At 44.1% G+C, this 14,705-nt stretch overlaps 1 protein-coding gene across 1 annotated transcript in view; it reads right to left on the bottom strand.

Moving 5' to 3' along the window:
* SRGAP1 (SLIT-ROBO Rho GTPase activating protein 1) overlaps nucleotides 1–14,705 on the bottom strand; it is a 266,339-nt gene that overhangs the window by 98,707 nt on the left and 152,927 nt on the right. Inside the window, exon 4 of the mRNA XM_008148740.3 lies at nucleotides 13,633–13,695. Within this exon, the coding sequence (XP_008146962.2) occupies nucleotides 13,633–13,695 (63 nt within the window). The remainder of the gene's footprint in view (nucleotides 1–13,632; nucleotides 13,696–14,705) is intronic.

Raw genomic sequence — 14,705 nt, forward strand, 5'->3', positions numbered from 1 at the left:
CTTATTCAAAATAAAATGTTTCTATTTGTAACATAAGTCATCTATATGTATTAATCTTAATCGGTGTTAGCTCTATTTCCAGCAGTGACTAGAGGCAATTTCTAAATGAAGCCCTTGATTCAGACAGGGGTTACTGGCTTTGTTTATCTCTATTGAACTCTCAACAACCATACATAATCAGCAGAATTTCTGGAGCCCCCTCCTATGTATTACAAATAGACCCTGTCCTACTTGATTCTATTAGATTCTATTACTAGAAATCCAATTATATTTCATTCCTTATTGGTTTATACCAGTTCATTAGTTCCTAAGGGTAATTTCTAATGAGAGCAACTAACAATTCAGTGTAATCTCTGCCCACTTCACAATTGTCAGATATTTCTAACATGAAATAAATATCATTTTACCTAGGAAATTCTGATTTGGCAAAAGATATTTTCCTTTTCTATCTCTCGAGTCCTTCACTTGCAGTTAGGGCAAAGAGAAAGTGAGGAGAGGCTTTTCAGAAAGTCTAGCTTGATACGCTCCCTATTTTCCTATCAACGGTTTGCTGGTCCGCTGACAATATCGAAGTGCATGGAGTTCCCTGCACAGGCATGTGGTTTCGTGCAGCTGTGCTCTCCTCTTTTTGGAATGTCCTTCACCCTTCCTCTATCACTAATTTTACGTGTCAGCTTCACCAGGGAGCCCCTACACCTCGCCCCCCCGCCCCCCCGCCCCCCCCGCCCTGCCCCCGGCCCCAGGGTGGCTCTGTGTTTGCACAGAGCTGTGGAGATCTCTACCTGGCCCAGCACCCCACACCATATGCAGAAATAGCTCACCAGTCACACTCTTAGGACCTATACGTGTAGCTGTTGAAAGGCACCTCCCAGCATTCGGTGCATTACTTGGATGCAACAGAGATGACCCCATAACAACTTTAGAGTGGAGGCAACACTGCCTGTAGTGCTTTCCATTCACTGGACAGGGAACAGATTCGGAGATTTGGGACAAATGCCGAATAACTGAATTCCATAAATGCTACCACCTCACAAATCAAGCCCCTCTCCGCGTACTTGCTGCACAGCCACCCTCTGAAGAAGGGGGGGGGGAAGGGGAGACTGTCTTAAAATCATAACCTGTTCCATTTCTGAAAAGCTCTAATGCTTAAGCTCAGGAATCTTACTGCCTGGGTTCAAATCCTTGTTTTGCCTTTTAGCATGTCCCATTGTTTTCTCACCTCTAATGAGAAATCCGAACAGTACTTACTAGTACACGTGTCAGGCACCTGCAGTGCTAACTGGCACACAACACGTGCCAGTACAATGACTAAAACACCTTTCCCTTCTATCGTGTCTTTTAAGCCACCGTAAGCCTTAGCCGTGTTGTGCTCGCTTGTTTATTCTCATACACCTGGAAGCTGAGAGCCGAGGGATGGCTTTTGTTTTATGGATCAAAGAAACGGAGCTGCAAAGAGACTTAATCCTTGCCCAACAAGTCAACAGAGAAAGTCAGTGAGAGAGAAGGTCATGCAGAAAGCCCTTATTTCCAAGAGGCTTTTCAGAAAAGTCTTCAGAGGCACTGAAATGCAAGTTTAATCTACTGAAAAAAATACCCCCGAGTTGGCACATGAATACATATTAACCAGGCCACATGGAACACAGCGGCTGCAGAAGTGGCAGAGTATCAAGGAGTTGGCGATGTTGAGGGGAAAGCGCATGTATAATGAAAGGCCAATGAATTTACTAGAATTTCAATCACCTGCAGTTTTAAATATTTACTTCTTTTCAGGGAAATCTGTCACATGTCTTCAATATTACATGTATGTATTAGATAAATGAGTTATAAGGTTCAGTATTTGAAATATTTAAGCAGAGGATACAAGATGTTTGAAATCTTAAAAGCCCCACAACCCTTACAATTGCAGCATCAACTGAAATGAAAAATGTGATGTGGAATCCTTTTCTTTCAATGAAAAATTATTTGGAATTTGACACATATACCCTAAGCCTCAAATCCAATACTTGTCACTGCATTTATGGAGGAGGAGGAGGAGGAGGAGGAGGAGGAGGAGGAGGAGGAGGAGGAGGAGGAGGAGGAGGAGGGTGAGGGTCTAGTAAGCTGTGCAAGAAAACTTTTTGAGTTTTCAAACTGCTTTGGAGTAGATGTACAACCATTTTTTGACGCCTGTGTTCTTAATCATCTCATTTTGGTATTCTCCTGAAATCTTTCAACTCCTGATTTTTCCTTTCTCTCTAGATATGGCTGCAGAGGGAAATCCTATGAATATGCCTTGTGTTCTTTCTAATTGTATGACTTGGCTCACTTTGCTCCTTAGCCTCCAAAGCCTACCCCGTCCCCTCTCCATCTCTCCTATTACTGAAATCCTGTCCATTTTCAGACCCTTTCCTCGGAATTTTTCTCAATCCTCAATGTGGAATTAATTTGTCTCTTTGGATCTCCAAAGCCCTCTGCCTGGACCTCTCTGTTGGTACAAAATGGTCTGCCTTATGTTATAATCACCCATAAAAAGAGAGTTCTGCCTGGTCTGAGATTTCCTAGCTGTGTGACCTCAGGCAAGGTACTCAACCTCTCTGTGTCTCAACTACCCCCATAAGGGCTGTTAGAAGAACTTAAAGAATTATGTGCTAAGTACCTGAATATTAGAATAGTACCTGACTATTTTAGTACCTAATATTACCATATATATATCTATACTAATAAAAGCCTAGGTGGTCCTTGTGCCCTCGCTTGCGACATCATCACAAGATGGCCACCGCAAGATGGCTGCCACAAGATGGCCACGTGCACAGCAGAGGCGGGGCCCGGCAGCCGCTCTGCATGGTAAGGCCTGGGGGGGTCCCACGGCACTGTGCAGCACAGAGGAGGACGGTCCCGGTGTCTCTGCCGCCTTGCGTGGAGGAGGCGGGTCACAGCAGGGGAAGGCAGCTGTGGGTGATCAGGCTGGCAGGGGAGGGCAGTTGGGGATGATCAGGCTGGCAGGGGAGCAGTTAGGGGTCAATCAGGCTGGCAGGGGAGCGGTTACAGGGTGATCAGGCTGGAAGGCAGAAGCAGTAAGGGGCAATTGGGCAGGCAGGTAGGCAAGTGGTTAGGAGCCAGTGGTCTCGAATTGTGAGAGGGATGTCCGACTGCCAGTTTAGGCCTGATCCCACAGGCAGTTGGACATCCCCTGAGGGGTCCCAGACTGGAGAGGGTGCAGGCCAGACTGAGGGATCCCCCCAACCCCCCCCGCCCCCCAGGCACCGGGCCTCTAGTATATATATACTAAACAAAGCTAAGTCCTTTAATTATCCAATTAAAAAAACATCCTGATTAAGATGTCTGTTATTAAAGCATTCTAATAATTTAAAAGCTCAGAATCTGTAGTTCAGAATCTAATAGTTTGGATAATATATCCTTTGAGAAGGACTCTTGATATGAAACATTCTATAGAAATTTTTTGTTTTTACTAAGCTATACTTTCTAACACTTGCTTTTTCATATCTAAACCAAATAAAATTTTTTCAGTACGCACTGCTCACTTCTTTTCAAAGACAGTCTTACTTGGAGTTCATAAGCACTAATCAGAGCTAATTCTCAAATCTCTGAGAGAAATTGAAAATTCCAAGCAGGAGCTGGGGGGCACCTGGCTTCATTAATGAGCAGGGTGTCCTACGAGACATCTACACACACAGTTTTTAATCAAACAGTTGTCCTCACAGATCCTTGCAATGGGAATTTTATTAGTCCCAATCATTTTGGCAGGAAAATGGAGCCAGGATAAATTAGCTAACCTATTGTCAACACCAGGATCAGAACCCAGAAGTTGGCCGAGTCCTATGATCCCAGCACCTCTCTTTCTTATCATCTGAGTGTCTAGTACTAAAGCCAGGGAAAGGCTATATGGAAACACTTCATCAGCCCAAGATCTCTAAAGAGAGTGCTTTTTAACAAAGCTTTCCAGGACGCATCACAGAGAACGAGGTATTCCAAAGAGGTTTTTAATTTGGGCGCTTTTTACATATCCTTTATGCCTTCTTTCTCTTTGTTCAGTGTTTTGTTCTAAGACCCAGACCTCTTTGTAGTCCATCTCAAAGGAATGGAATTTTCATTTTCACTACAGAAATATATACTTCAAATACTTAAAATGCCCTTGAGCTAAAATAACTACTTAATCAAAATATAAAAATAAAAAACCTCTTTGAGGCTCAGAGACAAATCTTCAGATGCGGGGGTGGCAAGTACCTTGGGCTCTCTCGGAATGACTTCTCCACCTTGCCTTGGGCATGTTTCTGCCTTACCGAAAGAATGCATTAACTCCGGGTCTTGGGAGGCTCACAAAGCCAGCCAAAAAAGCTTTCTTCAGCAGTCCTCCGAGGCGGAGTTTGCAGGGAAGGGCTTGAAATAATAAACAGTGCCTTCCCTCCCATCTCCTCTAAGAAATAATTAGCTTTTTATTTTATCATTTTTAAAGAGAAATGTGTTTCAAAGATACACAAAGGCCAGAGACGCCGAGTGCACTCAGCAACCACGTTTTCCAAGTAACTCCTGTACAAGATACTAGGACAGCTTCCATTCTCTAGGTATCAAACTTGGTTAGACAAATCGAAGCTAGAGCTCAGAAGGAAAAAAACAAGGGTGAACGGAGTATCCAGTAATGGAAGCTTAGCAGTGATCACTGTGCATGAACACACAGCTAAGCAGGTGGTGTTGACACACATAACATTAGAGCTAAATGAGAGATTTTGTTTTAAAGAGGCAGCCCAAATGAACATATCCTACTATAAAAACCGAGTGTGCAAAGCCATTTGGGTTTGCCCTTTTTGTAACCCATATCAATGGTCTGGAAAGGTCAATCAAGTTTTGACAAGTGTCAATCAGAACAGGCAGTTTGAGTCTTATCTGTTATATCAGGTTCTACCCTCCCCCCACTGGCCTTGCACATCCTTCCCGAAGGCAGCTGCCCAGTGGGGAGGTGAGGGGCCTCAGGTTTAGATTTTGGAGCATTTATTTACTTGTCTGTGTGAGCCTGAGCTAATTATTCTTAGTCCCAGGTCCCACTTGTTAATATTGGATTAGGAATACCTGCCTCATAGGGCTGCTGTGAGAAAGGAATGGGGATAATGTCTTGACTCCCTGTAAGGGCTGGATAAATCTTCATTCTCTCAGCTTCCTCCTCTTAATTTAACGGAACTTGAGAATGGATTAGCTCTTAACTGTGGCTTAGCCATGTTTGTCACTGATATATAGCAAGTGTGATAATCAATTACACATAATTAGCAATCAATTTCATGTGGACCTATCATGACGTCTATGTTCATCTCTATTAGAATTTGCTGTGTTTTTTTTTTTAAATGCCTAAATTAATGCTGCAAAGCCTAGACAAAGGAAATAAACATTAATATAGGTCAAATAACTACAAAAACCCACCATAACCTTTTGAGATTTTGGTATTAGGGGACAGGCTTAGCACTTTAGACCACTGTTTTATGATGGGCCCTTTAAGACTGAGGAAAGCAAATTTTGTTTTGCCTCTTTCCTCTAACCTTTTGTGTCACCATTTTTCTGTATTTATGTCCCCACTAACCCAATCACTGTTCACATTTCCTATTGACTGGGTTTGCTTAGGGGAAGTTACTTTCCTTTTTCTTTCTGTACAAAAGTAGTATACACCCACTGTAAGGAAAAGCCACACACACGTATGTGATCACTGTCAGTATCATCCCTGATCTGAGAGGCAGAGGAGCAGCTGCTACCACCCCACTCCCCTGATGACAAGGATGATGCTGACTCCTAACATTCATCAAACTTCTATGTGCCTGGCACTGTTCTGACTGCTTTATCATCTACTAGAGGCTTGGTGAACTAATTCGTGCACGGGTAGGGTCCCTCTGGGTGGCCTGCAGGGATTGGGCCGAAACCCACAGTCCAACACTGCCTGCAGCTCCTACCTGCCGCTCCTGCTCATCCCGGCCCCACTGTGCCTGCTGTGGGCTCGAGCCCAATCAGTTCCAATCGAAAGAGGCTTGAGCTGCCTCAGCAGCGCTTGTCAGCCATGAGCCCTGAGTCTGGCGCCCTCCCAAGGGGAATGGCCTGCGGATTAGGGCTGAAACTGGCTCTCTAACATCCCCCGAGGGGTCCTGGATTGCAAGAGGGCACAGGCCAGGCTGAGGGACCCCACCAGTGCACGATTGGGCAGGGGAGGGACTGCTGGAGGGCTCCAGAGCATGTCAGGCCCATCTTGCTCAGTCCCAATCGGCCAGACCCCAGCAGCAAGCTAACCTAGCGGTTGGAGCATCTGCCCCCGGTGGTCAGTGCACGTCATAGAGAGCCAGTTGAGCAGCCTTAGCATATCATTAGCATATTACGCTTTGATTGTTTGTTCGGTTGTTCTGCAGTTTGGTCTATTTGCATATTACCCTTTTATGATATAGGACTAGAGGCCTGGTGCACAAAATTCATGCACAAGAGTGTGTGTCCCTCAGCCCAGCCTGCACCCTCTCCAATCTGGGACCCTCAAGGGATGTCTGACTGCCCATTTAGGCCCGATCCTACCTAAACAGGCAGTTGGACATCCCTCTTACAATCCAGGACTGCTGGCTCCCAACTGCTCGCCTTCCTGATTGTCCCTAACCACTCCCCTGCCAGCCTGATTGATACCTAACTGCTCCCCTGCCAGCCTGTTTGCCCATAACTGCCCTCCCTTGCAGGCCTGGCCACCCCTAACTGCCCTCCCCTGTAGGCCTGGTCACCCCTAAATGCCCTCCCCTGCAGGCCTGGTCCCCCCACAACTTCCTTCCCTGCAGGCCCGGTCACCCCCAACTTCCCTCCTCTGCCAGCCTGGTCACCCCTAACTGCCCTCCCCTGCAGGCTTGATTGCCCCCAACTGCCCTCCCTTGCAGGCCTGGTCCCTCCCAACTGCCCTACCCTGCTGGCCTGATTGCCCACAACTGTCCTCCCCTGCTGGCCATCTTGTGGTGGCCATCTTGTGTCCACATGGGGGCAGTCATCTTTGACCACATGGGGGCAGTGGTCAATTTGCATATTACCAGAATAGAGGCCTGGTGCACAGGTGGGGGCGAGCTGGTTTGCCCTAAAGGTGCCCCGGATCAGGGTGGGGGTTCCCTTGGGGCATGGGGTGGCCTGGGTGAGGGGCCTGTGGTGGTTTGCAGGCCAGCCACGCCCCCTGGCAACCCAAGCGGAGGCCCTGGTATCTGGGATTTATTTATCTTCTACAATTGTAACTTTGTAGCCTTGAGTGAAGCCAAACCTCCTGCTTGCTCTGTGGTCACAGCCATTTTTGTTGGGATTTATCTTCTCTAATTGAAACTTTGTAGCCTTGAGTGGAGGCCTAGGCTGGCCCCGGTGTGCAGAAAGCTTGGCTTCCTCCATTACCAGGGAAACCCAAGCCTCCTGCTCACTCTGTGACTGCAGCCATCTTGGTTGGGTTAATTTGCATACTCACTCCTGATTGGCTGGTGGGCATGGCTTGTGGGTGTAATTGAGTGATGGTTAATTTGCATATTACTCTTTTATTAGATAGGATAGCAACTCAGCTTTCTTTTTCCTCTTAGCACTTATACCTGTCACACTATACATTTATTTGTTCACTGTCTTTTTCCTCTCTAGAATATAAATGTCTTGAGAGGAAGTATACAGTCTGTTTTTATTTACAGCCTTATCCCCAGAACATCTCAAAGTGCCTGGCATAGTAGCAGGCATTAAGAAAAATGTTTGCTGAATAAATAGTCTTTGTAACAATGTGGATGAGCCTCATCCAATCTGTTGAGGGGCTGAAGAGAACAAAAGGGCTGAGAATGAGAAAATGTGCTCTCCCTGCCTGTCTCTGTGTGAGGAGAGACCTGGGCATCTCCTGCTTTGGACTTGCACTGATGCTCGAACTTACACCATCGGCTCTCCTGGTTCTTTTTTAGGCCTTTGGACTCGAATTGGAACTATAATCTGGCCCTCCAGCTGTTGACTGCATCTCTCTCTCTCTCTCTCTCTCTCTCTCTCTCTCTCTCCACATATGTATGTAAATATAAGTATTTATATAATATACTAGAAGCCCGATGCACGAAGATTCGTGCAAGAATAAGCCTTCCTTCTCCTGGCTGCTGGCATGCAGCAGGCTCGCTCCAGCAGCCTGTGCAGTGGCGGTGGCGGTGGCAAGCCTTGTGCGCTCCGGCACTGCTTCCTCCTCGCCCTCCTTCTCTGGAGAGTTCCTCTGTGCAGCGCTGGTGCTCCCGGTGAGGCGCGGAGGGGAAGAGGTGGGGGGGACGAAGCAGGCGGGGAGGACTGGAGAGGTGGGGTGTGCTATGCATTTCACTCTCCCATTGTGAAAGTGGGATGCAACTGGCCCCCTTCCTCATGCTCTTCCTCTTCTGCCCTCTGTCTCCTGCCCACCTGCCCTCCCTCCACGCCCATCGCCCCTCCCCTCTTGATTTGTTGAGATAGGGAGGAGGGAGATCTGATAATTTGAATTACTGTGTAGGTGGCCTCTTTCACCTATTCAAAACAAAGCTGAGCTGCTTGCCGTTGCTGCCATGGCCACCACCATCGCCTCTTGGCTGGCCTGGGGCTCCCGGGGCGCGCCAACTGTGCACCGAGTGAGCTCCCATGCACATCTGTGCCTCTGGGCTGCTCCAACGCTAGGGTTTTGTTTACCAGAGCAGCGGGGCAGGGGTGGGGTAGAGGGAGATGCCAGACACACAACCTCAGGCACAAGAGGGTTATCTCTGAGGCCGGGGGCTGGGCCACAGGGAGGCTGCAAGGACGGTTGACAGGTGTGGAGCGCGGCAAGGAGGCCCTGAGGAGGCGTGCTGCCCAGAGGCCCAGAGCTGCTGGAGGCAGGGCCGCCGCCATCTTTGTTGGGTTAATTTGCATATTCACTCCTAATTGGCTGTGGGTGTCGCAAACTGATGGTCAATTTACATATTTCTCTTTTATTAGTATAGGTAAATATGTTTCCATCCCGTTGATTATGGAGAACACAGAGTGATACAGCTCCCCAGGTTGGCTAAGTGATCTGAAATTCAAATACGAGTTTGCTGACTGCCAGTCCAGTCATTTGTGTCTCTTATAGCACAGTGATCTCCCTATTTTCTTAACCCTACTTTGATTCTCTTTCAAAAGTTTAACCCAAAAGAAGTTAACTAGTGAATTAGACCCAGAAAGAGAGTCTGAGGATCTTGGTTCACCCTTTGACTTTTTAGCCCAATGAGTTCCATCTGTGAGATCATTTAAAGCACCATTTCTTAGCAGTCAGGTTGCCAGTGAAGCACATATTCAATTTTTTTTACCTATGCTTTTGTTAAGGCAACTAATGCATGGGCTCTGGACCTGGACTTGAGCTCCTACTCTACTACTTCCTGTGCAACCTGGGGCAAGCCTTTCTGAGCCTTAGTTTCCTTTTCTGTACAGTGGGAATAATGATAGTAACTACCTCATAGAGATACTGTGAGGATTGCATGAGATAAGGCAAACACAGTAACTAGCACATACATAATAAGCATGCATAAATGTTAGTTACACTGACAGGCATGGCTTATTACTTACAAATACCTCCCCTTCTCTCTCAAATTAACAGAATCCCCAATTTGTAACTGGTGAGTAATGATCTGGACAGCTAGCTAAAAGCCTGGTGGAATCATGTTCTAAGTTCTGGCCAATGAGACGTAGGTGAAAGTGTTACATGAGACTTTCAGTAAGTCCCCTTAAGAGACAGGGGCCCCGCCCTTCTTTCCCTTCTCCAGTTCAGGCATGCAGATGTACTGGCTGGAGCTCTAAGCATGAACCTGAGTTATGAGGGCAGAGGTTACAATTAGGTTTCTCTGAACAGTGGATTCGGAGGAGCCTGATCTCGGATGGCTTTATGTAACCTCCTGACCAGCCTGGGGGTGCCAGTCTCTGAACGTCTTTTATGTGAGAGACACTATAAACCTCTATTTTGTTTATGCTGTTATTTTGAGTTCCTGTCACTCAAAGCTAAAAGAATCCTAACTGCTGTGGCTGACCCTTGTGGTCTACGAATTGAAACGGAGGCTTGAAACCATTTGGAGGCCCTGTTTCTGCAAATAAAGGCGAGATTGAGGCAAAAATACTGAAAACCTTCCTTCCTCTTCCAGATGGCACTCTGCTGCCACCACCCCATCTTCCCTGCTCAGAAGGCCACACCTTTATGCCTGATGCGCACAACCTGTGCTCAGAGAATCTGAAAAATCTGGTCACACGAAGGTGCTAGTATAATGACCCTAAAGGATCTATTCCTGTTCTTCCTGGCCGTTTACATTTTACTTAAGACAAAGCTTTCTGGCACAATATACGGCATAATAAGCAGACCTCTGGGAGAAATATTTTGGGGTAAAGAAGTCCACACTAGGGTCGACTCTAATGTAGTACCAAGCTCTCCCCTGGTATAAGGAAGGTCATATACTCAGAATGTTCACTGTCAACTCCTAAGGAGTATCCAGGACAAAGAGAAGGGAAGGAGTGAATATCGGTCTGAAAAGGCAATTAAACAGCATCCTCAATTCCCTGAGGCTACTTATTTTACACCTGTCATTCAGAAATCATTATTACATCACTAGAGGCCCGATGCATGAAATTCATGCAAGGGTAGGCCCTCACGGCCCCAGCTGTGTTGGCCCTCGCAGTCCCGCTTCGTCCGCAAGGTCATCTAGATGGTCGTTCTGATGTTTGGTCGTTTGGTCGATTTGCATATTACACTTTTATTATTATAGACTAGAGGCCTGTTGCACAAAATTCGTGCACAGGTAGGGTCCTAGGCCTGGCCAGCGATCAGGGCCAATCGGGGCCTTCTGGCTGCCGGCCAGGACCTTCCTTCATTCTGTGCCGCCCCCTGGTGGTTAGCACAGCCACCATAGTGAGCAATCAGTCTCCCGGTTGAACTCTCCTGGGGATAATTTGCATATTAGGCATATAATTTGGATATATATATATATATATATATATATATATATATGTTATATAAAATTCTAGGTATGGTGCAAATCAGAAGGTTATTTGTTCATGGCCAGTCAGTGGTTGAATAAGGAACCTAAACTACATTTTCCCAACTCCTGGCTCACTGATCAAATACTCCTCACCTTTTCTCACTTTCTGAATGTAAACTGAATATGTATAATGGATAGATTTCATTTGAACAAGACAGTATTTGTATATCCAAACATAAAGTGTCAGAGAAACCAAGTATCATCTTTTTGAGTAAAAGACATATGTGTGTGTGTGTAATAGGAAGGTCTTTCGCCTGCAAAACATGACCTCTGACCTCAGCTGAGCATGCACTCTGGATAAAGTAAAAATTTTTTTTTAAGAACTGAAAGTGCTCTATAGTGTACCTAATTAAAAAGTCATTGCTGCCCTGGCCAGTGTGGCTAATGGTTAAGAGTGCAAGCCCTTGGACCAAGGAAATGGGTCAAGAGTTCGATTCCCGATCAAAGTTTATCTACCTGGGTTACAGGTTTCGATTCACAGTCCAGTCTGGGCATGTGCAGGAGGCAACCAGTTGATGTGTCTCTCTGGCATCAATGTTTCTCTCTCTCTTCCCCCCTTCCTTTCCCTCCCTTCCACTCTCTCTAAAAATCAATGGGAAAAAATATCCTCGGATGAGGATTAAAAAAAGAAAATAACAATAATAACTCATTGCTTGTCTCCTCTACCCTTTAATTCCTCAACTGATTCTGAGAGGTCAATGACTCTGACAGGGTCATTCGAACTCTGGTGGCCATTTCTAAGACCTGGCTCCCTCAGGCTTTCAGACTAATCCTGATGAGAGTTCTGAGGAGGTGTCAGCTGACTTGATTCAACCACACAGTTTGCTAAATGTCTGAGTCCACTTGATAGGCTGAATCCAGGAAAAATTTCAATATACACATCTTTCACAGAGATAAAGTTTTCGTAACAGTTTACTGACTTCTCATATTCAACGATCAAGTTTATCTTGGCCACCACTGTTTTGACTAGTACTGCTAATTTCAGACCATAATCAACAGGCTCTTGTCTCTGATTGCTATGACAACCACCCAATTTTTTTTTTTAAACAATGCCCTAACAAAGGGAGTCCCGAAAAAGTGCCACGAAGCCCTCATCTTAAAATAGTTCAATGGAAGATGACATACGGTTTCTTTTCTGGAGGTCTCAGAGGCACAATGCTCATTTAACGTTTAAATTCCATATCCAGAGTTTCTAGAAACGGTTGATGCCTTAAGTTGTCAGAAATTAATAAGTCACAGGCTAATAAATGGCCTTTACAATAAACTCTACTTCATTAGGTATTTTTTAATATGGATATGACCTTATAACAAGAGGCTTTTGTATATAAAGTTGAAAGTTTCTGAAGGAGGAACCAACACATAAAAAACTGTCAATTAAATTCATAACCACAGGTGTAGCAAACGTGCCACAAAAAATATAAATGTATCACACAAAAAATTGGAAAGTGAGTTTTATAAGAATAGCACTAATTTCATAAAAGTTTAAAACTATGGGTTCTTTTAATTAGCAAGTATCAATGGAGCATTACAAACAATTTAATTCCCCAAACTGTATTTTACACACATGGCTTTTTAGGAACAAAAGAAATTGTAAATCAAGAAACATTTTAATACTAAGCTTCAGGTTTAATTTGCCTGTTAAGAAAAATTCAAATAATCTTTTGCAATGCAAATGCAAATATCTATAGTTAAAACAGATTATTATTGTTCATTTCTCATTAAGTTATTATGTGTTATAAAATAAAAACTCATCAAATTCCTCCAAAGGGAATTTGCATTTAATAGTATGATCATTAAATGTAAAGCAAATTTACATAGGCATATGACTAATTCCAACTTGTAAGCTCATTGATTTTGGTTTTCTTAAAATAATTTTGAGTTATGTAATTTATATATAGCAGCCTGAATAAAATTTAAATTCAGAAAATCAAATTATTGACAAAAATAAAGAAACCACCTGCCCTGACTGGAGTGGCTCAGTTGGTTGGCGTTGAGTTCCATATACGAAAAGGTGGCAGGTTCAATTCCCAGTCAGGGTTACATACCCAGGTTTCCAGTTTGATCCCCAGTAAGGGCACATGCTGGAAGCAACCGATCGATGTTTCTCTTGCATCAATGTTCCTCCCTCTCTCACTCTCCCTCTTCCTCTCTGAGATCAATTTAAAAAAAAAAAAAGAGAGACCTCCTCCCAAACTAATTTTAATATAGTAAGTCCTAAACAATTTCACTGAAATGGAAAAAAAAAAAAATTAAAGTACCAGAATAAAGCAACTCTAAATTTCTCAAATCCCAGAATGGCTAATTTAAGAATGGTAACAAAATATATGGAATTGAAAAATATATACAGATCACATATGATCCAACCAATTAAAAACATGTCATATTGAAACACCTATAATCTAGTTTCTTAAAGTGTGATAACTGCATATACATATTTACCTGAATGCAGTCTCCCCAAATTGGCAGGGAATGGGGAAAGAATACAGGAGTGTGCATCTATCCACTTGGTTCATCATTTCAACTGGACAAGCATCCGTCAACACCCTAGCTTGGAATGAGTTCTAATAAAAGCAGTATTTCTGCAAACCATAATTCTAAACCAAAGAGTCTTGCAAAAGAAGAAAGATTATGTGCTTACCGTATACAGCTCATTAAGAACCTTCATTAAATCCTCATGAAGTTGAAATGCAATCTCTTTGCTCTGTAATTAAGAAGAAATTAAGAAAGAATATTTTAAAATGTAGTAGAAACTTGTTTCTAAATTATTTACATCTTAAAAAGTCCACTGACTAGAAATAGGAGAATGTAGTATATAACACAACAGAAGGCCAGCACACCTAACAAAAGAAATATCTTTGACCAGAATAACCTTTCTAAATACTAGGTATATGCACCAAAAGGTCAACACAGGCTGGACAGAGGCAAACAAGTGATTGAACAGTCTGAAAGGCTCTCCCAACATCCAAATCAGACTTTATCAAGAAGAGAGAGAAAAGGTAAGCAGGGGGAAGAAGCATCATGCTTGCTCAGAAGTTGAGTTACAAAACTGGCCAATAAAAATGCATTCCTGCATCCTGTCTCCCATCTCGATATTGTCACAAAGGAGTTTTGCGGTGTGATTCCAAAAAAAGCTAAGTTAGAAACCAAAAGGGAAATTCATTCTCCCTTTTCAAAATAACGATCTGACTGACTATAATTTTAAGAAAGCACTTTCAGAGCAATGAGATGGTATGACCACTTACAGTTGACTTACTTTCACCTCTGTGTTTATTATAATTATTTTCATTAAAGCAAAAAAGAAGAGTTTTACTCTTCTACTCAGTTGGTGAATAACAGCATTTAAAACAGTCTTCCCTCGGTTAATTCTGAGTTTGGTAAAGGTATATCTCAATATTTTTTTTTTTTTCAGCCAAATCTGTAAGCAGTTGTAAAGGAAATCATATATCCAAATTGTGTGGGGGTTTTTCCCCTCTCTTTTCTGTTTTGGGTTCATTATGTAAGTGAGCTACTGAAAGTGGGGAAACAATGTGTAGAATGGCTTAATTTACAGTCTGAGACAGTAACAACAACATCCACTGGTTCATTTATGTGTCTGCCACTGGACTGTCGGTATGGGGGGGTAAAAGCCATGTCTTTATCAGCTCTGTGAGCCAGGTGTCCTGCACCGCGCTTGGGCACAAGGCCAGGAGTAGGATGAGGCAAGTGAGACAC

The sequence above is a fragment of the Eptesicus fuscus genome, chromosome 7, assembly GCF_027574615.1.
Source record: "Eptesicus fuscus isolate TK198812 chromosome 7, DD_ASM_mEF_20220401, whole genome shotgun sequence".
Classification (NCBI taxonomy): domain Eukaryota; kingdom Metazoa; phylum Chordata; class Mammalia; order Chiroptera; family Vespertilionidae; genus Eptesicus; species Eptesicus fuscus.